This window comes from Culex pipiens, unplaced genomic scaffold (assembly GCF_016801865.2).
Source record: "Culex pipiens pallens isolate TS unplaced genomic scaffold, TS_CPP_V2 Cpp_Un0003, whole genome shotgun sequence".
Taxonomy (NCBI): domain Eukaryota; kingdom Metazoa; phylum Arthropoda; class Insecta; order Diptera; family Culicidae; genus Culex; species Culex pipiens.
This window is the reverse complement of record NW_026292820.1, coordinates 951,241-977,295: the sequence shown is the minus strand read 5'-3', so window position 1 is coordinate 977,295 and position 26,055 is coordinate 951,241. Positions and strand designations below refer to the sequence as shown.

The following is a 26,055-nucleotide window of genomic DNA, read 5'->3' as shown; positions in this document are numbered from 1 at the left end:
TGCTCAAACTGTATGGGGGCTGTCATTCCGAACACCGCTGGAACAACAGCGAACCTAGCGGAAAAAACGTCGTCGAATTCTTCAATCGAGAAATTAAAAGTGAGAGTGTGTGCAACATGGAGTTAAACTTTCTGTGAAGTTGCTGTGAAGATTACCATGGCACTTTGAAAAGTTTAACTCCATGTTGCACGCACACACTCTCACTTTTAATTTCTCGATAGAAGCATTTTTTATCAAGACTTTTTCGTGAGCTGTGTGAGTGTGCGGCACTCACTAAACAAAACGCTGACGAAAGAGTAGCAACTCTTTTGAAAGACAAGTTTATCGTGAGATCACTGAATAAAAAAAACGCCACGATAGTGTTGGCATGATTGTTGCACTTCCATGTAAACTATCTATGTTCCTTACATGTCTATGGGCTAATCTCAAATCATTTTTAATGGTAACTTCTATCTGCTTACCTGTCACTTGTATTTAAAAATTAATAATTATTATTTTGCTTATCTCGCAAACTTTGTTTCCTCACAAATAGAAGTATTTTTGACAGCCCACTAAAAGAAATCAACACAAATATTTCGCATTGCGACTAATCCAACTAGAAACACCAAAAATCAAAAACTCTCAGAAAAGGGTATATTCTACCCAAAAATAAGCTGCACTCAAAAAAATTTACACATATACCCAGATACGAGATTTTCTTACAGAATTGGTTCTGTAAGAATCCTGCTAGAATGATTCTAGCAGCCTTGTCAGAATTCTGTAAGAATTTTGCAAGAATTTTCTAGTAGAAAAATACTGCTCACTGATTGGCTGGTGTTTTACCGGTTCAAATCATGTTGCAACAAGATTAATTTTTGCCCATTTGAACAAGATGGACGTTTTTCGCGAATAAAAAAACCCTGCACTCTTCAAATTGCCATACCGTTTGAAAGTAAAAATCAAACTGATATTATGCTGCTTTAGAAGTGGCAACACCGGATGTCCATCCCAGAAGGTCGATCTCCACGGACACACCATCGCAGGTAACATCACTCCCACAATTTCGGCATACTTTGCGAATAGATTTAGGCATGATGAAACTTAACCACATTTTCCGCTTTTTGCAGGCATGTCTCTGCAGTCTTGGCGACATCCAGACCTCGGATCTGGAGTCCGGATTCTCCCCTCGGCATCATTGGCCACGACATCGCTACTCGCTACTCGGACAGCAGAGAAAGCAAAGTGTGCTACCGAAGAATGAACAGCCGCCTCCATGGAGTATTAAAAAGTTATGTGACCGTTAGTGTGACCGGCATTAATGTGGAAAGTTACTTGTAATAAACAAAGAAATAAATTTTGTTCGAAATGAAATTTTAAATAGCTTAAATTTATTCCACAATAAAATTCCGACAAAATTCTAGCAGGATTCTAGCAGAAAATTTTGCCGTCTCATTATGGCAAAATTCTTACAGAATTCTAGCAGGATGGCCTGTCAGAATAGTTCTAGCAGCATTCTAGCAGGGTTCTAACAAAACCGGTTGCTTTCACCGGATTCTGCTAGAACCGGTTATTGCATTTGAGCTAGAATTCTCTGAGAATTCTCGCAAAGATCTAGGAAGATGATGGCAGCGTTCTAGTAAGAATAGTTTTGCTCTGCTAGAATTCTGTAAGAATCCTGCGAGAACGCCGTGACTGGGTAGATGCTACGTTAAAAATCACGTAACTGCCCAGTGAGAAAAATCGAGCCAAATCGGCTCGATCCTCGAGCCAAACTCGACTCGAGTCTCGACTCGACTCGACTCGATTTAGGCTCGAGTTTGGCTCGAGGATCGAGCGGGAATCGACTCGATTTGACACAAAAAACTCGAGCCAGTCGAGCCGAGTAAACGTCAAACAACAGTGCCATCTGCATTTGATATTCTGAACTATACGAAGCGCCTCCCAGCGGATGATAGTGAAACTAATTTATTATTTTTATGCCGGATTTACCAAGGGAAACTGGTGCATCAAATGAAAACGGCGGATTGACTTTACTAAGCCAATCAGCCCTTTTCATTGTTAGCATCAACTTATTTTTATGAATTATTATATTTTATTTCAATCATGTTTTAATTTACATTTCATTCAACAGAGTATGCTACAAGTTATAATTAATTAATCGCCTTTTCCTCTTCCGCGGCTGTCTTCTCGGCTTTGGCAGATTTTTCTTCCTCTTTGTCAGGTTCACGACCTCCTCAACGTCATCATCCAGCGCAACCACCTCCATGATTTTGTCATCGACGACGACCTTCTTGGCAAGTTGCTTGAGTCGTTCCATTTCCGCTTCACGATGCAGGATTTCCATATCACGCTCGCGAATGGCCTCGACCAGCAACTGATGGCGGTCGCGGCCGCGCGTTTGACTAGCGCCAACGGATCTGCTCCGACGTAACCGGCGAGTTCGTCGCAGAATTCCTATGCAAAGCGACCGGCACGACGCAGGGCCAAGTGGAGCACATTCGGCCGGTTGGTGGCACCGATGACGAGCTCCTCGTCACCGCCTTCGATTCGCGAAAGGGCGTTCAAGCTGCGGCGATTCGTCGTTCCATGTCATTCTGCGCGGTGACGCGGTTCGCCGAGTTGGCGTTGATCTCTTCGATGAAGGGCAGGCACGGCGAGAGAATCGCTGCCTGATTGAACACCTCCGGGATGCATTACTCCGACTAGGCAGAAACCCTCGTGACTAGCTTTGTGGCCTCCTCTACCTGTCTGTAAAGTAGAAGGGAAGCTACGTTAATCTTAAAAAAGTGGGTTTTTGAAAGTTCGATGAACTTACGCTCCCAGCACTTCGCGGCAAGCTCAGGCACACTTGCCAATTCTGCCGCTGACTTGGGCTTTCCGGAGACGCTCGTCGCGTCTTCCCCTACCTCGACGCCGATATCATGCTCCCGTTAAACGTCGTACTGTTGTGGTGGTGCGACAGCTCATTGATCGTTTGCTGATGCTGCTGCTGTTGCTCGCGCTGAACCACCCGAATCTTGCACAAGTTCCCAAACTGCGACACCTGGCTCTTGTTCGAGGTGAGCTTCAACTCGGCCGTGACGCACTTCAACAGTCCGGTCGTGGTTGGGTACGTACAGACTTGCGACGTTAACAAACGGTAGATCTTGGGTGTGGTGGCACAGGAAGTCGTTGCAGCGGCCTGCTGCTGAACCTCGTTGATCCGCTCGCTCTCCAAACACTCCACGAATCCCTGCCGGATCAGGTGCCGCAGCGACTATCTCGTGGGACCTCTTCTTCAATTTGCTGTTCCGGCACAATCAAAATCTGCGCCAGGAGTAGAACCCCGGTTCCGAGGCCGTGGTGTTCCGTTCTGGGGCTACCTACGACGAGGTGGCTTGTGTTGCCCTCTGCGAACAGCCGAACTGGGCACCACTCGACGTTCTGCTCGGCCTCATCAGCTGTTCCGTCCCGATCGCCTGAAAGCCGAACTCGTCTGACCGCCCTCGGCAAATCCAAAGTAACCGCCTCCAACTGTGGAACAATCTGGAAGTGTCCCAGGTCATCGCGACCATCCCCACAAGAAGCACCTTCGTCAACCGCGGCATCGAGTCCATCCTAAAGGGCATCGGTGCCGGTCGCCGCAAACTTGTACGTAACCTTAATCCTCGGGACATCGGAACAACGACTGAAATGACCGCCAGATCAAAGCCGCAAGAAATCCTAACTCGTTCAGCGGCTTTTCTTCGCAATCAGCGGTAGTTGCGTCATCTCCGGAATCGTTCCAGCCCGCATCACAGCCAACTCCTTGTATATGGCCGGTACTCCAAGAACCTCGTATCGTTTTTGTCACTCGTCGTAGGTTCTCCTAGTACATTATCAACGCCAAATCTCGAGCAGACAAGCTATATCTGGAGCTGAACGCTGGGGAGCTGAGGATGACGGCGATCGAGTTAGACAGGATGGTTGATTCAGACGTTTTGTTAATCAGCTGTAGATTCAGGGTAGATTCAGGCCAGAGGCCTCCGAAGGAAACGGTGGTGAAGTTTCTGCGACCAAAGTTCTAAGAAAGATGCAGATCTCTGACATCATGTCGTTGGAAGTGGTGGTGTGGTGCTGGAAATAAAAAAAAAAAATACCTAGATGTTGTTTTTTTTTAGTTTTAAATGAAAGTAATTACGCCGATCATCTTCCTTTGATTTTCTTTAATCGCCAGAAGTACCACGGTTTCTGGACGCCAGATCGGCCTTGGACTCGCGGTTTTTTCTTGACCGCTGGCGCTGTTGATCGCTGCGTGTGGCAGGTCTTAAGAGTTCTCCGATGTCATGTGCGGTGGTGGTCGTTAATCTGAGTGGGGTAGCCCACTCACGTAGATACAATTGGAACCAACATAGGAATCGGTAGCAAAGATGAGTCCCTGTAGATAGAACGGACTCCAACTTTGGCTTCAGCTCCAATGGCACAGATCGTAGCAATTGGTTGCAGTATTTTCTCCACCATTTCCTTTGGAGGCCTTTACTCGCAAACAGCTGATCAGCAAAACTCAACCATCTTCTGACCGAGACTCCACCGCTGTCATCCTCAGCTCCCCAGCGTTCTGCTCCAGATATGGCTTGTCTACTCGAGATTTTGACCAACCACCGTCAACAACGAAGCGTCCTAGCTCAGCCGTCGGATTCGCCGTGACGTCGTCGTTGAACTCGTTCAGCGGCTTTTCTTCGCAATCAGCGGTAGTTGCGTCTTCTCCGGAATCGTTCCAGCTTGCATCAAAGCCAACTCCTTGTATCTGGCCGGTACTCCAAGAACCTCGTATCGTTTTTGTCACTCGTCGCAGGTTCTCCTAGTACATTATCAACGCCCACTGCTGAGCGTTCTAAATCGGGTCGCTGCTTCCTTGGCGCGAAGGTCAATTGGCTCGTTGGAGTTGGTAATGAAGTTGGCGACCATGAGCGCCTGAACGCCTGGTCCAGCGTTGGGATGGTGGATTAGCTGGGGAAAGAAAGCAAATAAGATGTTATATTAAAGACAAATCAACAACTTCAATAATTAGAGTACTTGTATGAAAGTAATATGGGGGATTTATGATATTGTATAGCTGTATGAGATTTGCGTGGCGGATTGCGTGGCTAGATTGCCCTGGATCTGGGAAAAATATTCAAGCAATCCACGGATGATGGTTGCCCTTGAAAACGATGGATTGATCTCCCCCGTTTGTACTCGGACTTGTTGAGCGACCCTTTAACAATTAATCAATTTGGCTCAAACATTTATTTTTGTCTAAGGCGTCGAGCCAGAGGGTGTTTTCCGAAATTTGCAATTTTTGTTGTCGCACTCACCGCTAGACAAACTTGAGCATTCGGACGCAGTTTCTCGATCATCCCGATCATACCGGAACCGGAGCCGGACCGCAGCCGACGATTGGACAGGCTTTCGGATGAAGTTTCTCGTAGACGTAGATCGACAAGGGTGACTCACGTATGCAGTAGATCTGCTCCACGTGTTAGGACCGACGCGTTAAAGCAACATCTCCCGCACCTTTAAAAAGAAAATAAAAAAGAATACCGGCGCCGGATACGACCAGTGGTAAAATAATTGAGATTAAAATGCTAGTACGATACTGGAATGGCAGCCGACCTCTAGATATAACAAATTAAAATTTATAATTTACAAGCCTTACCCGACAAACTTCGTCTTGTCATTTTTTCGCTCCTTGACGTTTTTAGCTTGTTTGCTTATTCAGCCTCCTGTGATCAAAATTTGATTTTACGTAACTTTTCCTATACAATCTGCAGATTTTCCGGAATCGGTTCCAGAGTGGCCAAAATTGTAACTTCTTGGCGTAAGAACCTTCCTTGGACTTATACGAACCCAACGCAACAAAGAGCACCTCGATCCGACGTTCCGTGTTGAATTGATTCGCGTTCGAACAAAACCGTCGAAATTTTTTATATATATAGATAGATAGATAGATAGATTCGATCACGACTCTGCAAAAAAAAATATTCACTGGCGTGCCTTCCGATCAGCAAGGAGGAGGACTTAATCAAGCAGGAGGACTTAATCAAGCGATATTACTTTTTTGTCTTTACAAAAATCGGCTAATTTCTATCAAAAACTATATTAAGAGAACAAAAAAAGGACCTCAGAATCACTACAAAAAAGCAATTCTAAAGTTTTTTCCGCAATCGACCGCGTGGCCCAACTGCTCGTAATTGACTAATGAGGGAAAAGCAATTTACATTATTCACTTAAAAAATAGACGCTAAAACTCAGATTATTCCCGCAAACGACCGCGTGGCCCCACTGCTCGTAATCGACTAAAGTGAGAAAAACAATTTACACTAATCATTTGAAAAATTGACGCAAAAAAACACGAGTAGTTTTCTTATACTTAGAAGGTTACATTTTTATTTTATGTTTGAACGTAACAACGAGTTTATTTCAAGAATAACGGGTTACTTCTTAGCATTTAATTTTTTCAATCGCATATCAACTGCATCATAATAAGTCTTGAAGGCTTTAATCATGTCTTTACGACCCGCGTCTAAGTCCAAGCCGTGTCTGTTGATTCCGACAGCTGAAATTAAATTGAAAAATAATTAGGTCATCGAAAAGAGCTAAAAAATTCGTTCAGTGATTATCACTCGAAGCCATAATCTGCCATTCTACGCATAATTTTCCAAAGTCGGAAAAAATCTAACTGTCTTAGCTGTTTACATTCGTATTCTATGTCACTGTTCATCCAAATCTATGTTTTTTTCATATTCTCTTGTTATAACAGGTAGACAACTATACGTAAAACGGCAGTAGTAAATCATAAAATTATAAAATTATAAAATTCTAAAATTCTAAAATTATAAAATTATAAAATTATAAAATTATAAAATTATAAAATTATAAAATTATAAAATTATAAAATTATAAAATTATAAAATTATAAAATTATAAAATTATAAAATTATAAAATTATAAAATTATAAAATTATAAAATTATAAAATTATAAAATTATAAAATTATAAAATTATAAAATTATAAAATTAAAAATTATAAAATTATAAAATTATAAAATTATAAAATTATAAAATTATAAAATTATAAAATTATAAAATTATAAAATTATAAAATTATAAAATTATAAAATTATAAAATTATAAAATTATAAAATTATAAAATTATAAAATTATAAAATTATAAAATTATAAAATTATAAAATTATAAAATTATAAAATTATAAAATTATAAAATTATAAAATTATAAAATTATAAAATTATAAAATTATAAAATTATAAAATTATAAAATTATAAAATTATAAAATTATAAAATTATAAAATTATAAAATTATAAAATTATAAAATTATAAAATTATAAAATTATAAAATTATAAAATTATAAAATTATAAAATTATAAAATTATAAAATTATAAAATTATAAAATTATAAAATTATAAAATTATAAAATTATAAAATTATAAAATTATAAAATTATAAAATTATAAAATTATAAAATTATAAAATTATAAAATTATAAAATTATAAAATTATAAAATTATAAAATTATAAAATTATAAAATTATAAAATTATAAAATTATAAAATTATAAAATTATAAAATTATAAAATTATAAAATTATAAAATTATAAAATTATAAAATTATAAAATTATAAAATTATAAAATTATAAAATTATAAAATTATAAAATTATAAAATTATAAAATTATAAAATTATAAAATTATAAAATTATAAAATTATAAAATTATAAAATTATAAAATTATAAAATTATAAAATTATAAAATTATAAAATTATAAAATTATAAAATTATAAAATTATAAAATTATAAAATTATAAAATTATAAAATTATAAAATTATAAAATTATAAAATTATAAAATTATAAAATTATAAAATTATAAAATTATAAAATTATAAAATTATAAAATTATAAAATTATAAAATTATAAAATTATAAAATTATAAAATTATAAAATTATAAAATTATAAAATTATAAAATTATAAAATTATAAAATTATAAAATTATAAAATTATAAAATTATAAAATTATAAAATTATAAAATTATAAAATTATAAAATTATAAAATTATAAAATTATAAAATTATAAAATTATAAAATTATAAAATTATAAAATTATAAAATTATAAAATTATAAAATTATTAAATTATAAAATTATTAAATTATTAAATTATAAAATTATAAAATTATAAAATTATAAAATTATAAAATTATAAAATTTTAAAATTATAAAATTATAAAATTATAAAATTATAAAATTATAAAATTATAAAATTATAAAATAATTAAATTCTTAAATTATAAAATTATAAAAATATAAAATTATAAAATTATAAAATTATAAAATTATAAAATTATAAAATTATAAAATTATAAAATTATAAAATTATAAAATTATAAAATTATAAAATTATAAAATTATAAAATTATAAAATTATAAAATTATAAAATTATAAAATTATAAAATTATAAAATTATAAAATTATAAAATTATAAAATTATAAAATTATAAAATTATAAAATTATAAAATTATAAAATTATAAAATTATAAAATTATAAAATTATAAAATTATAAAATTATAAAATTATAAAATTATAAAATTATAAAATTATAAAATTATAAAATAATTAAATTATAAAATTATAAAATTATAAAAATATAAAATTATAAAATTATAAAATTTAGATTTTTAAAAATTTGAAAAAAAGAGAATTTGAAAATTAGAAAATTTTAAGATAAGAAACTTAGAAAATTACAAATTTAAGTATAAGAAAATTAAAAATAATAAACATTTGAAAACATAGACAAGTAGAAAAGTATAAATGTTTAAAATTGGAAAAAATAAAAAAATATAAAATGTTCTGCAGTGAACGAACAAGTTCAATTTTTCGGAGCAACGTTTGTGAAGGTTTGGTCGTAAGGGTTCGTGCATAAACTATGTGGCCTTTTAAGGGGGGAGGGGGTATGGACTGATATTTTGATAGATACTTACACAACAAGAGCTTAAAAATGTTCAAATGTTCAGCTCCTTTTGGTTCAATTTCTGGCTTCGTCGTATTCGGGGCCTTCTTGCCCGTCATATTATATTTGGGCAGATGGTCCAACAACGGGTCGCAAAAATGCCGGTACAGTCCGTAGGCAGATACCGATGGGATGCTTTCAAACAATTTACGCAGGTCCTCCTCGTATTCCGCAAAGTTTTCCTCGATCTGATTGAGGTACTCTTCGCTTGTTATTGGGAGAAGGTTTTCGTTCCGTTGGCCACGATTGCGTTTGATATCCGCCAGCTCCTTTTTTATCGTAACCATGTCCTTCTCAAGCCTGCTAACCTTATTTTTGGTCTTAATGCTCACATCGAGCAGTTCTCGGTCGATCTGTTCTTTGCGAACTGCGCTTTGTTCTGAATGTAAAAATAAAATATAGCATTATCGTTTCTTATATGGAAACTCACTTACTTCAAGGACCATCCAAAGAGAATAATAAATTTTATTAACTATTTTAATTGGGTTTTGTTTTAATTAAGTAGAAATATGTATTAAAACTGGTATTAAAAAAAGAAAAATACTACTACGTTTATTTACAGGTATAATTTTGTTGAACCTCGTTGGATAAATGTACGACTCGTGCTGAAAAAATCCTTTTTTGCAACTTGTTGCATAAACTACTATTATGATTCACCCAGTAGTGTTTACAAATAGTGCTTTCTCAGGGGTGTAGAATTAACCAAGAAAAAAATCGTGTTTTTCTATGTTGCTAATTTTGTACCCGAAAAATTATGCGTAGAACGAAAATTGAACATAAAAAAGTACTACATTCTTTTTGGATGGCCCTCATTTTAATTAAGTTAACATGGAACAAACCGATATTATCAAGCTTTTGCAGGATTAACTGCATGAAGGTTGGTTCGGAATGGGTTTCTGGGGTTTTTCCAAATATTTCAGGAGGGCTCAAAGCTAAAATAAATATAAATATAAAATTTTATAGTAACGTATATTTCAATTGTTATCCTTAGAAAAAGTTACCAGCAGAATTTTCAATAGCAATTTGTCCCATCGCAGTCGTAACTGTATCCGTAGACAGTGACGGGGAAATACCTAAACAATAGAATCGTTTTTTTTATTATTTTAAATTCACGAGAGAACAAAAGTACTATCACCGGTTTCCTCAATTTTACGGAGTTTTGCTGACATCTCATAAGTTTGTGATTGCTGGTGTAATTTAGTTTTTTTCGGAGCTAAAATGAATAAGTTTATGTAGTAATTTGTATTTTATAATCTTGCAATAAAATCACTTATGGTAGCTTCATTTTCCGAGTGTTGTTCCAATGAAATAGGCGCGACTGTGTGTTGCGAAGAGGTAGAACCTGCACAATTGGATGCAAAAGTTATTGAGTTTGAATTGAAGATTTTTGAAACAACTTGACCTGTTTCGTTTAAATGTAGTATTTTCTGCACATTAATGGGGTAAGTTTCAGAAGACTTTGTGTTTGGTTTGTTGTTTTTTGTAGGGCGTTTTGATGTTGATGGCGTTGGTGAATTAGCACCATTTTGGATTTTTTTAAGAAATTCATGCTGGTACGAGCTCATTCTGAAAAATAATTTATTTATTAAATCATCTGAATGCATCGAATTTTAAGTGAAAGAAAAAAAAATATTTTTAGTCGCAAAATCACATGCAATAACTATAGGAAGTATCTAAATAAGTGAGATAGGTAAAGTAATCTACGGAATTCGTTTTTATTGGAGTTAGTAGGATAAGGTATTAGTTTTCGATGCCTCCCGAGGTACGATGCTATGGGGAGGACTTTCGTAATATACCCGTCGGCGAGCCTTCCTAGCAACGTTGCTATGGGAAGGTTCTTTACTCACACATAGTTGTTCCAATATCAAATAAATAATCCTATCCACTATTAACTCGACTATCCAAAATGTCAGCGTGTCTTTCGATTAACGATACTATAAAAACTCCATTATTTATCAAATTATTTGCCAATTTTCATCTCCTCTTTAGAAGTTTTTTCATTACATTCAAGGGGTAAATTTCATTACATACATGTAAATCGTCAAAAATTTCCAAGGTTGGTATGAGCACACATTTAAACTTTTTTTTTTCAAATCTGTTTTCAAGTTATTACATAATACATTTTCATCTATTACCAAAACAAATTTCAAGACATTTGCTATTATATATAGCTATTTTAAGTTAGCAGTTTCAAAAAACGGGTGCACGATATCTCAACACTGCTTTGACCAAAGAGGCTCAACATTTTGGTGAAGACTCGTTAAAGCGGTCCCGTGTGCATGACGAAGGCCGATTTTCAAAAAGTTTATTTAAAAAAAGATAAAAATATGTTTCTATTTTCCATATAAAAAATCGTAAGTTTTAGATTTTTGTATTTTTTCAAAACCAAAATTTTAAAATCGGTCTTCGTTATGCACACGGGATATATCTTAAGAGTATTCACCTCAAATTTCAGCCAATTTGGCCCATCTAATCTCGAGATATCGTGGCACCCGTTAATCAACTCGGTGTTTCGAGTAAAACGATTAGAAAGTTTGACAGGCCACTTTGCGCATGGCAAAATCGTCTCTTACTCAGTTTAGTCAGGAAATATATTCATGAAACTTTCAAGAGCTATTGAAAATCATCTTTTTAGTAGATTTAAATAATTTCCTGTAATATGAAATTTTGGGATTTTCTACATGTATGTAACCCCCTAATTTATTGGATTATTTTGGTAAAAACATCAGTGCACTAAATAACCCAAGTTGAGATATGGGGTACCTTTCAACAGCTAACTAATTCAAACAGTGTAAGAGTTCACTGGTACATGGTGGATGAGGGATATGATAAGAGATATTTCTTATTCTTCTTTAGAAATTTTAATGAAACAAGTTTTGTTTCAAATATTTATCTTTAAGGGCGCACAGCAACCAAGGAAGTCGTTGTCTTCTTTTTCCATAGTTGAAAAACTTACAGACCCAAAAAAAAAAAGCAAAGCAATCCACTTTAACGACCCCCGGGTCTTTTGTGGGCTCTGTTGCAAGTTTCTACTCATTTCTAGGCGTCCGAAGGTTATGTGTGGTGAGTCACTCAAAACCTCTTTTACGCTAATGGACCGACGTTTTACTTCCCCATCCGATAGAAGGCGTGGTCAGGCAAATCTCGTCTCGAAAAATGCCACCGGGTCCGTCTGGGATTGAACCCAGGCCATACTGTGGTTCAGAGGCTACCACGCTAACCACTGCGCCACCGGACCCGGCGGCGCAGTGCAACAAGTTGATTGTAAAAATATGCAAATTTTGTTGTAAATCGCTTAGTAGACAGTACTTCAGGGGATGAATAAACAGTTATATCGATGGTTCCAGTAGTTTCGAAAATACTAAAATATCTGCAAAAACTCTGGTTGATGTGTACCGTTTAAATAAAAAAATGATTTGATCTTTTTTTTATTTTTTTTCAAATTTTTAAGTGCAATAATGCATGAAATGCGAAACAATATATTTCGGTTTTGAAAATCCTCAAAATTCGCGAATTCCACGAAAATCGCGAAAGTGTAACAAGTGTGGTTGGTTGAGTTATAAAGTTTCCGTTCCAACTTTTTCGGAGATTGAGAGCTGTAATGTTATTTGAGATTAAATTAGAACTTTTATTTTTGACCATTTTATTTTTGAGTTTATTTTTTAAAGGTAATAGGTACCTATAATTTTTAAATGTTGGTGTCACTGGACTTTGACCGAGGTAGATGGTAAAATGCATGCAATCATTAGTATTCTATAGTTAAAGTTCTTGAAGCATGCCTTATGCAATTAGTTTTACATGCATTTTCACACATAGTAAACCGGGGTGACATTAATTATACTACGCGTAGTTTATAAGTATCACATTATGAAATTTGTTTAACAATGTTGTTGTTTTTTAAGTTTCCTAGCCAACTTTCAGTGATAAGTTTGGGTGGCTTCGCAAAATATATCAATATCACAACGGGCTTTCAATGTCATCCCAGTTTACGTTTGTACAATATAATAGAAAAGGTTGCTGTTAAGTATATGTTGAATACAAATTACAAAAATACTTACAACAGCTACTCGAGTGTAGTATCACAATGAATCCAAATAAAGAACCAAGATTTAAATGCTGAACCTTCATAATCGCATCAGCTTCAAGTTGTATGCTTTCTTGGTCAAATGAAAAATTTCCACTGCAGTATACTCCCAATATTTTAGAATCCATTGGGTCTAGATACATGGCTGCCAGATTCATAATTTTATTGCATTGCAAGATGAAACGATTGTTTAGTTTTAATATTTCTCGTACAACAAATATGGAATTATCTTGATATACAAATCGATCATTTCCTTGAACAGTGATGCAAATATTTTTACCATTTGTAATTCTGCTATATGAATTTGCTCGTTCTCGAATTATTGGCGTTCTGCATTGTTGATTGAAAGTAAGTTGCTCATTCAGTCGATTTTGGAATTGTTCCAATTGACGAGATCCTGGTTTACGATAACGCAACACAACTTGGAGGAAATTTTCGAAAGGAAACGCACTAAATTCGTCCAATGGTCCGTGCAACATACAATCGTCGGCAAGATGTGTAAGAACATGGTAGTTAAAAACAAAATATTGTCTTCCATACAGATTCATGAAATCATTCGCAAAAGCCATAATCAAGTTCATAGCCAATTCATTCTTTGTTCGATATAGAACTGGATGGCAAAGAATCCGAATCCCGCAATGAAGTTTTAGGTAATGTTGATAATATACAGGTTCTAAAATGTCAACAAACATAAACGGCCCAAGGTACAGCAACAAATACCGCCATTCAGTGGCTTTGAACAACTTTATATATGCTAGAGATCGTGGCTCCCTAGCAAAATCGATACATTTTTGCTTCGCTACGGTTTTGATTCTTTTATCAATTGCATCTTTTTTTGCTTCATTTAAATAGTACGGGCCAGCACACCAACGTTTTACCAACGATCTAAACACACCGAGAAGCACATTGTGCATATAGTCGATCGGGATTTGTGATACGCAACCTACACCTATAGACACAAGTGGGCAATGTTGATTGGCTCTGAGATGATGCTGGTCAGTCAAGTCTAAAAAAGACTCGTCAGTACGTAGTTGTTCATTGATCTCAGGAAACGTAGTTCTATGCTGCACGTGTATGCCTTTCGTGATACACTTAGGACAAGAATAGAAGCCGGTGTGACCCTGAATTTGTATAAAACACATCTTAATAATTTAATAATTCAATAATTTAATAATTAAAAAATTAAAAAATTAAATTATTAAATTATTAAATAATTAAATAATTTTATAATTAAATAATTGAATAATTAAATAATTGAATAATTTAATAATTTTATAATTTTATAATTTAATAGTTTTATAATTTTATAATTTTATAATTTTATAATTTTATGATTTTATAATTTTATAATTTTATAATTTTATAATTTTATAATTTTATAATTTTATAATTTTATAATTTTATAATTTTATGATTTTATAATTTTATAATTTTATAATTTTATAATTTAATAATTTAATAATGTAATAATTTAATAATTTAATAATTTAATAATTTAATAATTTAATAATTTAATAATTTAATAATTTAATAATTTAACAATTTAATAATTTAATAATTTAATAATTTTATAATTTAATAATTTTATAATTTTATAATTTTATAATTTTATAATTTTATAATTTTATAATTTTATAATTTTATAATTTGATAATTTAATAATTTAATAATTTAATAATTTAATAATTTAATAATTTAATAATTTAATAATTTAATAATTTAATAATTTAATAATTTAATAATTTAATAATTTAATAATTTAATAATTTAATAATTTAATAATTTAATAATTTAATAATTTAATAATTTAATAATTTAATAATTTAATAATTTAATAATTTAATAATTTAATAATTTAATAATTTAATAATTTAATAATTTAATAATTTAATAATTTAATAATTTAATAATTTAATAATTTAATAATTTAATAATTTAATAATTTAATAATTTAATAATTTAATAATTTAATAATTTAATAATTTAATAATTTAATAATTTAATAATTTAATAATTTAATAATTTAATAATTTAATAATTTAATAATTTAATAATTTAATAATTTAATAATTTAATAATTTAATAATTTAATAATTTAATAATTTAATAATTTAATAATTTAATAATTTAATAATTTAATAATTTAATAATTTAATAATTTAATAATTTAATAATTTAATAATTTAATAATTTTATAATTTTATAATTTTATAATTTTATAATTTTATAATTTTATAATTTTATAATTTTATAATTTTATAATTTTATAATTTTATAATTTTATAATTTTATAATTTTATAATTTTATAATTTTATAATTTTATAATTTTATAATTTTATAATTTTATAATTTTATAATTTTATAATTTTATAATTTTATAATTTTATAATTTTATAATTTTATAATTTTATAATTTTATAATTTTATAATTTTATAATTTTATAATTTTATAATTTTATAATTTTATAATTTTATAATTTTATAATTTTATAATTTTATAATTTTATAATTTTATAATTTTATAATTTTATAATTTTATAATTTTATAATTTTATAATTTTATAATTTTATAATTTTATAATTTTATAATTTTATAATTTTATAATTTTATAATTTTATAATTTTATAATTTTATAATTTTATAATTTTATAATTTTATAATTTTATAATTTTATAATTTTATAATTTTATAATTTTATAATTTTATAATTTTATAATTTTATAATTTTATAATTTTATAATTTTATAATTTTATAATTTTATAATTTTATAATTTTATAATTTTATAATTTTATAATTTTATAATTTTATAATTTTATAATTTTATAATTTTATAATTTTATAATTTTATAATTTTATAATTTTATAATTTTATAATTTTATAATTTTATAATTTTATAATTTTATAATTTTATAATTTTATAATTTTATAATTTTATAATTTTATAATTTTATAATTTTATAATTTTATAATTTTATAATTTTATAATTTTATAATTTTATAATTTTATAATTTTATAATTTTATAATTTTATAATTTTATAATTTTATAATTTTATAATTTTATAATTTTATAATTTTATAATTTTATAATTTTATAATTTTATAATTTTATAATTTTATAATTTTATAATTTTATAATTTTATAATGTTATATTTTTATAATTTTATAATTTTATAATTTTATAATTTTATAATTTTATAATTTTATAATTTTATAATTTTATAATTTTATAATTTTATAGTTTTATAATTTTATAATTTTATAATTTTATAATTTAATAATTTTATAATTTAATAATTTTATAATTTAATAATTTTATAATTTAATAATTTAATAATTTAATAATTTAATAATTTAATAATTTAATAATTTAATAATTTAATAATTTAATAATTTGATAATTTAATAATTTAATAATTTAATAATTTAATAATTTAATAATTTAATAATTTAATAATTTAATTATTTAATAATTTGATAATTTAATAATTTAATAATGTAATAATTTAAAAATTTAAAAATTTAATAATTTTATAATTTTATAATTTTATAATTTTATAATTTTATAATTTTATAATTTTATAATTTTATAATTTTATAATTTTATAATTTTATAATTTTATAATTTTATAATTTTATAATTTTATAATTTCATAATTTTATAATTTTATAATTTTATAATTTTATAACTTTTTAATTTTATAATTTTATAATTTTATAGTTTTATTTTTTTTAATTATATCATTTTAAAATTTTCTAATATTCTTGTTTTCTAATTTTCCAAATTTCTACTTCTCTTCTTTTCTACTACTTGTCTAATTTTAGAATTATCTCATTTTCTAATTTTGTGATTCTATAATTTCAAAATTTTTCAATGCTTTCTAATTTCTACTTCTCTTCTTTTCTACAAATTTTAAAATTTTCTTTTTTTTTATTTTCAAATTTTCTTATTTCCTAATTTCATTTATTTTCTACTTGTCTAATTTTAGAATTATCTCATTTTCTAATTTTGTGATTCTATAATTTCATAATTTTTCAATGCTATTTCTCTTCTTTTCTACAAATTTTAAAATTTTCTTTTTTTTATTTTCAAATTTTCTTATTTCCTAATTTCTTTTATTTTCTACTTGTCTAATTTTAGAATTATCTCATTTTCTAATTTTGTGATTCTATAATTTCATAATTTTTCAATGCTTTATATTATAATTTTTTTTATTTGTTTTTATTGTTTATTTTTTTATTTTTTTTATTTTTTTATTTTCTAGTTTTCTAATTTTCTACAATTTTACTTTTCTTCTTGTCTACTTTTCTAATTGTCTATATTTCTAATTTTAAAATTTTCGACTTGTCTACTTTTCTTATTTTACAATTGTCTAATTTTCGAATTATCTTATTTTTAAGCTTCTTATTTCCTAATTCTATAGTTTTATAATTTTTTAATGATCTCATTTTTAAACTTTCTAGTATTCTTGTTTTCTAATTTTCCAAATTTCTGCTTGTCTACTTATCTTATTTTATAATTTTATAATTCTATAATTTTTTTAGTTTTATGAGTTTTTGATTTAATGATTTTTAAATTTAATAATTCCATAATTTTTAAATTTTCTAATTTAATAATTGTAGAATTCATGAATCTTTAAATTTATGTATTTTTTAAGTCTGCTGAGGTGCGTCCTTAGCATGTAATAATATAATTCTAGATAACTTTTTCAAAACAACCAATGCACACTGGGGTTCCTATGTACATAAGACCTTGCGAAAAAGTAAGCGAGAATAAATATAAGAATAACCTATAATACCTTGATGTCCAACACATAAGATTTAGCTGGAGAGTCCATTATAAATGCAGATAATTTCATATGGATTTCTACATCATTCCATGTGATTGGATTTTTTAAAACATCATCCAGTTCTGTTATAAACTCTTGCAGATAAATGTGTATATCTGGAGGTTTGCCAGCACCTTCATAACAAGCCACAGGGAGTACATCCGGGTATTCTTTTAGTTTAACCAGAATCGGCCAGAAAGAGTTTCCAGAGCTCTTTGCCAACGGTACACCATCTATACCAAATTGTAGATTTCCGCAATTGTTTTGTAAAGGTTGATCAGAGTTTCTTGTTAGTATATGTGTTAGCATCCTTTTTAAACCGAAATAACAAAACTTTCCTGGTTCCATTCTTTCAATTTTAGAGTTGAAAAATTTTGAAGCAGTTTTAAGCGACTTGATGTTTCTTGGAAGTTGTGGAAAGTAATGCTCCTTCAACCAGATGAGTAAATCATTAGTTGCCCTTTCCGAAATGTTGTACTCTAAATGCCAAGAAACTAACTTTTTTCCGATATCCGCAGGGTCGTTGGGTGGAACATTGTTATTCATAGGATCATCATCATAATAATGATCATCAAAATCATCAATGTCACCATTACCATCATCACCATCAACATCACCACCATCATCATCGACATCATCAGCATCATTTGCATCATTATGATCAACCAAATTATCTAAGTCTTCAGCATTTGGCAAAGTAATTTCTTCAGGATCTTCTACATTCATAATCGGAGACCGAGAGCGCCTTTGACCAATTGCTATTCCTAATGCTCTATACCATTCATTTCTTTCTTCTATGTCTCTTCTGTACTGTGATGAGCGTGACGACATGTTGTAACTGTAAACCATACAAATATATTGAACATTAAACATGCAAAATTCAGCCTTTGACCGATTATGGAAGAAATGGATAATGAAAATGATGAACTTTGATACCCAAATTCAAGGATCACAACATGTTTTGAAATCATTCCGTTATTTAAATATTTCGGGTTACACCGGAGTACCTGGAACCAATCCCAAAGTGGCCAGATCGGTCAAAAAATAATTTTGGCGTTCATGAAAGAAATAGATAATGAAAATGATGAACTTTGATACCCAAATTCAAGGATCACAACATGTTTTGAAATCATCCCGTTATTTCCATATTTCGGGTTACACCGGAGTACCTGGAACCGATCCCAAAGTGGCCAGATCGATCCAGAATGATTTTGGCGTTCATGGAAGAAATGGATAATGAAAATGACGAACTTTGATACCCAAATACATGGATCACAACTTGTTTTGAAATAATTCCGTTATTTCCATATTTCGGGTTACACCGGGGTACCTGGAACCGGTCCCAAAGTGGCCAGATCGGTCAAAAAATAATTTTGGCGTTCATGAAAGAAATAGATAATGAAAATGATGAACTTTGATACCCAAATTCAAGGATCACAACATGTTTTGAAATCATCACGTTATTTAAATATTTCGGGTTACACCGGAGTACCTGGAACCGGTCCCAAAGTGGCCAGATCGGTCCAGAAATAAATTTTGGCGTTCATGAAAGACATGCACAATGATAATGATGAACATTGACACACATATTGCCATGAAAAAAAGATTTATCTCTGACCGTTCACTGACCAGTTCCCCGGGGAATCCCCAATCTATAAAATCTCCGGTGGTTCAAAATTTACTGTCAGTACTATCATTAAGTAGATCCAAGATCATAACATGAAAAATTCTATTTTTTTCCATATCTCTCCATTTGAAAATTTTTGCGGGACTCAAAAATTTGTCATTTTTACCCTGTGACCTTCCGCAATTTCTCCGGTCATTATTAAATCATTAAAATTCACTCACCTTTTCACTTGTTGCTCTGTTTAGAATACGTTGAATACCTAATCAAAAGTTAACCAACAATTAGTAGGCCAAAATATGGTTTTCTTTTTAAATTCACTTAAACACACACCCACACACACTTTCCCCCCCGAAGTTATACCGAAGGTGGTCCCGGGGGGAGGGCACGGCGATCAAGAACTGGTTTAGTGGGTCGGGAGTTCCCAACCCCACACTACCTGAGAAAAGGTTTCTCAGGTATCTGGTAGCAGATTCCAGACTCCAACTTTCACTGGCGGAGCGAAAAAAAATCGACGTACACCACCTTATCCACACACACACACAACACGCGCACCACACACACACAACACGCGCACCACACACACTCAACACGCGCACCACACACACATCAAGCACACTTTTTCACTCGCGGGCCAGGTTGCTATAGAAAGCACACACACACTTCACACGCGGCGAACCAAACCCGGGCCCAAAAACGAAAGCAAAAAACGGTTCCGTAGTCGTTCCGGACACGAAAATCCAGTGGCCACTTAATGGAATAAGCAAGTTCCCTAATATAGATTGTTTTTATCGCGTCCGGAACGGCCACAGAACCGACTTTTGCCGGAGAAAAAACGCGAGAAAATTACCGAACCGAATGCTACGTTGCTCGAATTTTTTCTAAGTCCAAATTTGACAGATCAGTGCTGGCCATCCGGAAGACAGCTCGTAAGAAGAAGACAAAAAATCAGCCATGCGACACCTACATTTGGGAAACAGAACTAAATTGGCTCGAGTAACTCGAGTGGACCTTTCACTGGGTGCTACCTGAAAAATCACGTAATCCTGATTTTCCCCTCGCTAGGCTCGTTTTACGTGACACACGTAAAAATAATGTGAAAGTGTACTGGCAAAAAAATGTTTTCACGTTGATGTTACGTGAAAAGCCTTATGGTATTTTTCCACTAGGGTTTTCCATGTAGTTTTTATGTATTTTGAAATGTAACTTCAACGGCACTCGAGTGCGCCATTCGGCGAAATTTCTACGTGAATATTTTAGTATGAAAATTGATGGCGTTCGGTGAAGAACTGCTGCCAGACTTGTGGTCGCAAAATTTTATCGAAAATGTAACAGATGGTAAGTTAAATTTAGTTTAAACAGTTTTTTAAAAGAATTAATGTTTTTTTGTTTCAGATGTCTAGAAGAAGCATCTTCTTTCTCGATGGCCATTGGCATTCTGGCCGGTGATATCACCAGCGGTGACCTGAAGAACCCCTCGAAGGCGATCCCAGGCGCAATCTCGGTCATCATCCTGACGTCGATTTCGTCCGTCGGAACGGCAATTGTGGCCGATATTACTGTGGTGAATGACGCCATCGGAAATGTTTCGGACTTGGCCAACGGGTCGTGGATCTATGCCGATTGTGCCCCGGAGAAGTACGAGTACGGATTACACAACTCGTTCCAGGTCATGGAGTTGGTATCTGGTCCAATCATCTACGCCGAGTACGCCGAAAAGGGTTTCTCCGCGGTCAGCAGAATCGGCAAACTTTGACCACATATCATACACATCATACAGTGCAGTCATCAGTTTATTTCCGGCAAGAGGCACGGCATTACAAAGTTGTGTACAGTGAAATCGTTTCAATAAAGTTTAAAAAGTATAAATAAAAAAAATATCTTCTAATTAAAATTAATTCTTCTTATTTCCATCCGAAAAAAAAGAAACTAAAATCAGAAACTACTACTATAAAATTTATATAGCGCTTACTACAACATACATGTAGAAATCATCGATTGATTCATTTAGCTTTTACGTGTGAAACACGTAGAATCAACGTGAAGGGATCTGGCCAAACAAATTCCGTTTCTACTAGGGTCACCTCGTAGAAGTTACGTGAAAACCCTAGTGGAAAAATACCACATAGCTTTTCACGTAACTTCAACGTGAATATTTTTTTGAGTGTGCATGAAAATTCCAGTCGCAGCCACCCTGACAGAAAAGTCCGTCGGACGTCCGTCGTTTCCCTGACTGAAAAGTCCGTCAGACGTCCGTCGTTTGTCGTCCGTGCAACTGTACGACGTCGCACGACAATGTCGTGCGACTTTCGCGCGAATGTCATACGTTTTTGCACCAAAATGTCGTATTTGTCGTGCGATCGATGATCGAAATTGTACGACATTGTCGTACGACATTGTCGTACGACATTCGACCGACGTCGCACGGTTTTGTTATTTAGAATGTCGTGCTATTGTCGCGTGCTGTTATTTCGGATTTTTAGGTTATGTTGCAGTTGAAAAAAAACTGTTGTTTTGTTTTGATTGTTTTTTTTTTATTCAAACTGTCAAAATTTCACAAACATATTCACTTGTTCACTAAATTTCACTTGCGGATCGCCGAATCTTCTCCAACTTGGCTTCCTTCGGGATTTGCCTTGACCGCAGATTCCGGCTTTGATGTTGGTGTTCTTCTGAGGCGGCCGTGGCAGCATCTTAGGCGTGTTGGACTTTTGCTCCTCGCCGAGCTGATCAAACGCCTTGGCGACGATCTTGGACCTCCGACGGATTGATGTTTACCGGAGTACGAGACAACGTGGGTTTGTGGAGCATGAGTACGAGAAAACGTGGCTGCTTCCGTGGGTTCTACGGAAGCCACGCGGGACCACACGGGGACGCATGGTTTCCGGCAGGATCAGATTGGAATATGTTTACTGCCTGAAAAAATATATCATCAATCAACAATTGGCAAGAACTTATAAATTAAATTCAGATTTCAATAATAATAATAATAAAATTTCAAGACAATAAAATTTCAAATATGTATTTTTGAACTGTAAAAGAAAAACTAAATTTATGAATTCTCGCTAACTTTTACAAAAGGTTCTGTGTACATAGGAAACCAATGACGCATTGGTTGTTTTGAAAATGTAATCAAGAATTATTAAAATTTAAACATTTAAAACGAATTATAAATGAAGACTTCTAAAAAATTTAGATTTAAAAACGCATAAATCATTCGAGCTGTCACCTTCGGCGTGCTAACATCGTGTCGAATAAGTAGCTCTCGCGAAAAGTTAATTTATTACCGCTCCCGGTGTGTTCGCCAGCACCCTGGGGAAAAGAAAGCAGTCCAAGCCGCCGCCGCTACCCGGCGAAGGCTCACCCGCACGGGACAGTTCGTCGCAGATCCTGCAGCGGGTGAACTACAAAAAGGTCCGCAAACAGCAGCAGGAAATCGCCGTGACGACCCCGCTTTCAAGGCGCCATCGAAGAAATTCGCTCGGCGGAATCTCGTCGACTTCGGATCAGCTCAACAATCATCGTCCTGGCACCCAACCCGGAGGAGGCACTGGTGGTTTCCCGACGTTTAACCAGTACGAGGCGCTCGACTTCGACATCTCCGGCGACGATGAGGAGAACAACAACAATGGCGGCGATGGGGAAACTGCTGCCACTGGTAGTGGTACTGCCTTTGGTAGTGTTGTGAAAAACCCGGTCCCTGTACCCACCAAGGTGAGATGTCCGCCGATCTTTGTCTACGGTTCCAGTGTCCCGGCACTCAACCGGCTTTTGTCAACAACCCAGCTGGGCATCGACGACTACCACCTGCGGGTAAACAAAGGCCACATCCAGATCAGGGTGTCGACTAAAATTCACTTCACTGCTGTGGTGAGTAAATTGAAAAATTCCGACGCCCAGTTTTATACGCACGGAACCAGCGACGAAACACCGGTAAAAATTGTTCTTTCCGGGCTGCCTGTGTTCCCCGTCGAAGACGTGAAACTGGAACTCGAAAGTGTTTTTCTGCGCCCCACCAGCGTCCGCCAGATGGGGAAGTCGAAACACGGCGACTACGCGCTGTACCTGCTGCAGTTCGAGAAAGGAACGGTGAAACTCCAGGAGCTGCAACAGATCAAGGCCCTGTTCAACGTCATCGTTCGCTGGAGGCACTACTCCAAGAGGGGTCGGGTCAATCGGCAGAAAACCGATCGGCAGAATGCCGAATGGCAGAATGCCAAATGGCAGAAAATCACATGGCAGAATGGACAAATAGCAGAATAGGTCAAATGGCAGAATATTAAATGGCGGAAAAGGTCAATCAGCAGAAAATTAAAAGGCAGAAAATTAATTGGCAGAATAAGTCAAAGAGCCGAAAAATCAAAAGGCAGAAAAATCAAAAGGCAGAAAAATTAAAAAGCAGAAAAGTTAAATGGCAGAACTTTAATAAGCAGAAAAATTAATTGGCAGAAAATTAATTAGCAGAAAATTAAATGGCAGAAAGTTGATCAGCAGAAAAAATAAATAGCAGAAAATTAAATGGCAGAAAACTAAACGGCAGAATAGTTAGTTGGCAGAATAGTTAAATGGCAGAATAGTCAAATGGCAGAACAGCCAAATGGCAGAATAATCAAATGGCGGAATAATTAATTAGCAGAAGAGTTGAATGGCAGAATAGTTAAATGGCAGAATGTCAAATGGCAGAATAAATAATTCACAGGAGAGTTGAATGGCAGAATAGTCCAATGGCAGAATAGTCCAATTGCAGAACAGTCAAATGGCAGAATAGTCAAACGGCAGAATAGTCCAATGGCAGAATAGTCAAACGGCAGAATAGTCAAATGGCAGAATTCACTTGATTTAATATTAATAGTACGTTCATTTGAAGTGCCGGTGCGGCACTGAGTGCCGCACTCGTCGGTGCCAGTTTTGATTCAATCGAACGTCATTTGTCAGTGTGCGTGGAACTCGCATGAAACTGAAAAAATATCGAGTGCGGCACTAGAGTTTCAGTTCCAAGATGGCAGCGAAACTCGTGCGGAACTAGCACGAGTTTTTCCAAAGAAACACATTGCTTATATTGTAACTTCAGTGTTTATTCAACATAAACAGTTTATCAAACAGTTCATGTGTGTGTGTGTGTCCAATCCAATACCCGCTAACCGGTAGCGATATTATGGGAAGGTATAATTTGTATCAGACTTTTGTATATGCTGATACAACTTATCTCAGTCCCGGGTATTAGGTGGTGTTAGCCCTCGCGCTGCTTCCAACGACCCGTTTCAGAATGACAGAGCTCCTTGCGGTCCAATTCCGAGGTCGCTGGGCATTGTTCGGCCCCGCCTAAACATAGAAGCAAGCATCTAAAGGAAACTCGATCTATATTTAGACTTCCAATCCCCTCAGACAAATCAGGGATTAGCGCGTATTTAATATGAGAAGATAACATGTTTCAACACTACGGATCAATTCACTGCTAGAGTGTAAACCTTCTGATGGCCGACTGCTTAGCGTCCTAGACCACCAATCCAAAGGTGTGAGTTCGAATCCCACCTGATTCGTTTTCGATTCCAAATTTCAAAGGTACCGGACTGGGATTTGATCCCTGAACCTTCTGCTTGTGAGGCAGAAGCCGTAACCATTAAGCCACGGAGCCGGTTTACGCCTCCCATAGAAAGTTCATCCGCCTAAAAAGCCCCAACCGCCTTGGCTCGCCCTCGACCCGCCTTTCATATACGGTTCGTCCGCCCCTGGAAGATGGTCCGCCAGCGGGTCGCCCCGATCCGCCCCCTATATAAAGTTCATTCGCTCAAAAAGCCCAAACCGCCATGGCTCCCCCTTGATGCGCCTCTCATATACGGTTCAGCCGCCCCTGTAGGTTGGTCCGCCAGCGGGTCGCTCCCTATGTAAAGTTCATTCGCTCAAAAAGCCCAAACCGCCATGGCTCCCCCTTGATGCGCCTCTCATATACGGTTCAGCCGCCCCTGTAGGTTGGTCCGCCAGCGGGTCGCTCCCTATGTAAAGTTCATCCGCTCAAAAAGCCCCAACCGCCATGGCTCCCCCTTGATGTGCCTCTCATATACGGTTCAGCCGCCCCTGTAGGTTGGTCCGCCAGCAGGACGCCCTTGATACGCCCCCAATATAAAATTCATCCGCCCAAAAAGCCCCAACCGCCTTGGTTCGCCCTTGATGTGCCTCTCATATACGGTTCAGCCGCCCCTGTAGGTTGGTCCGCCAGCGGGTCGCCCTTGATACGCCCCCCATATAAAATTCATCCTAATCTAATCTAATCTAATCAGACCCTAGCGCAGTCAATCTTTCGAAGGGATCCTGGAGAGTGCCTTAGGTTAGATAACAGTTTATCAAACAGTTCATGCAATAAAAGTAATAATTTTTAATAAATTGTACTGTTTAACATTTAGAGTCTTTTGAATAGGTCCTTTAAACATATGAAACACAATAGCTTATAGGACCTTTTTTTTTAAAAAAAAAACTATGAACCGATGGAGGTTATGTTA

The 26,055-nt window shown here is 33.4% G+C and overlaps 3 protein-coding genes across 8 annotated transcripts in view; 1 reads left to right on the top strand and 2 right to left on the bottom strand.

Annotated features, from left to right (window-relative positions):
* Window positions 1-595, bottom strand: part of LOC120429090 (GTP-binding protein 1) — a 60,378-nt gene extending 59,783 nt beyond the window's left edge. The window contains exon 1 of one of the 3 annotated variants that reach the window (XM_039594253.2): window positions 462-595. The gene's annotated coding sequence lies outside the window, so the exon portion shown is untranslated. The remainder of the gene's footprint in view (window positions 1-461) is intronic. The other 2 variants (XM_039594254.2, XM_039594252.2) reach the window with 2 other exon arrangements.
* A 1,504-nt stretch (window positions 596-2,099) lies between these two features.
* Window positions 2,100-20,476, bottom strand: LOC120429085 (uncharacterized). Of its 4 annotated transcripts, none has more exons than XM_039594243.2 (12): window positions 20,409-20,476; window positions 19,783-19,820; window positions 10,419-10,582; window positions 10,287-10,358; window positions 10,146-10,229; window positions 10,018-10,089; window positions 9,856-9,948; window positions 8,988-9,395; window positions 5,295-6,535; window positions 4,139-4,947; window positions 2,795-4,074; window positions 2,100-2,727 (listed from the first exon to the last, which is right to left on the bottom strand). In XM_039594243.2, the coding sequence occupies exons 3-9, from the start codon at window positions 10,579-10,581 to the stop codon at window positions 6,414-6,416; spliced, it is 1,014 nt and encodes a 337-aa protein (XP_039450177.1). In that variant the 5' UTR covers window position 10,582; window positions 19,783-19,820; window positions 20,409-20,476; the 3' UTR covers window positions 2,100-2,727; window positions 2,795-4,074; window positions 4,139-4,947; window positions 5,295-6,413. The 4 variants fall into 4 exon arrangements, with proteins under 4 accessions (XP_039450177.1, XP_052567317.1, XP_052567318.1 ...); XM_052711357.1 differs by adding an exon at window positions 13,075-13,245 and having other exon boundaries at window positions 19,783-20,436; XM_052711358.1 differs by having other exon boundaries at window positions 19,892-20,436.
* A 118-nt stretch (window positions 20,477-20,594) lies between these two features.
* Window positions 20,595-22,878, top strand: LOC120429087 (solute carrier family 12 member 1-like). The gene is made up of 2 exons (XM_039594247.2): window positions 20,595-20,896; window positions 20,954-22,878. The coding sequence occupies exon 2, from the start codon at window positions 20,982-20,984 to the stop codon at window positions 21,312-21,314; it is 333 nt and encodes a 110-aa protein (XP_039450181.1). The 5' UTR covers window positions 20,595-20,896; window positions 20,954-20,981; the 3' UTR covers window positions 21,315-22,878.
* The last annotated feature ends 3,177 nt before the right edge of the window (window positions 22,879-26,055 follow it).

Bases quoted from the DNA above. Each gene is read 5' to 3' on its own strand.
- LOC120429085 (XM_039594243.2), bottom strand. From the start codon at position 10,581: ATGAGCTCGTACCAGCATGAATTTCTTAAAAAAATCCAAAATGGTGCT. The intron at 10,090-10,145 runs GTACTTTTGTTC...TCTATTGTTTAG, and splicing joins AATTGAGGAAACCGGTGATA to GTATTTCCCCGTCACTGTCT. The intron at 9,949-10,017 runs GTAACTTTTTCT...TATTTATTTTAG, and splicing joins TGCTATTGAAAATTCTGCTG to CTTTGAGCCCTCCTGAAATA.
- LOC120429087 (XM_039594247.2), top strand. From the start codon at position 20,982: ATGGCCATTGGCATTCTGGCCGGTGATATCACCAGCGGTGACCTGAAG.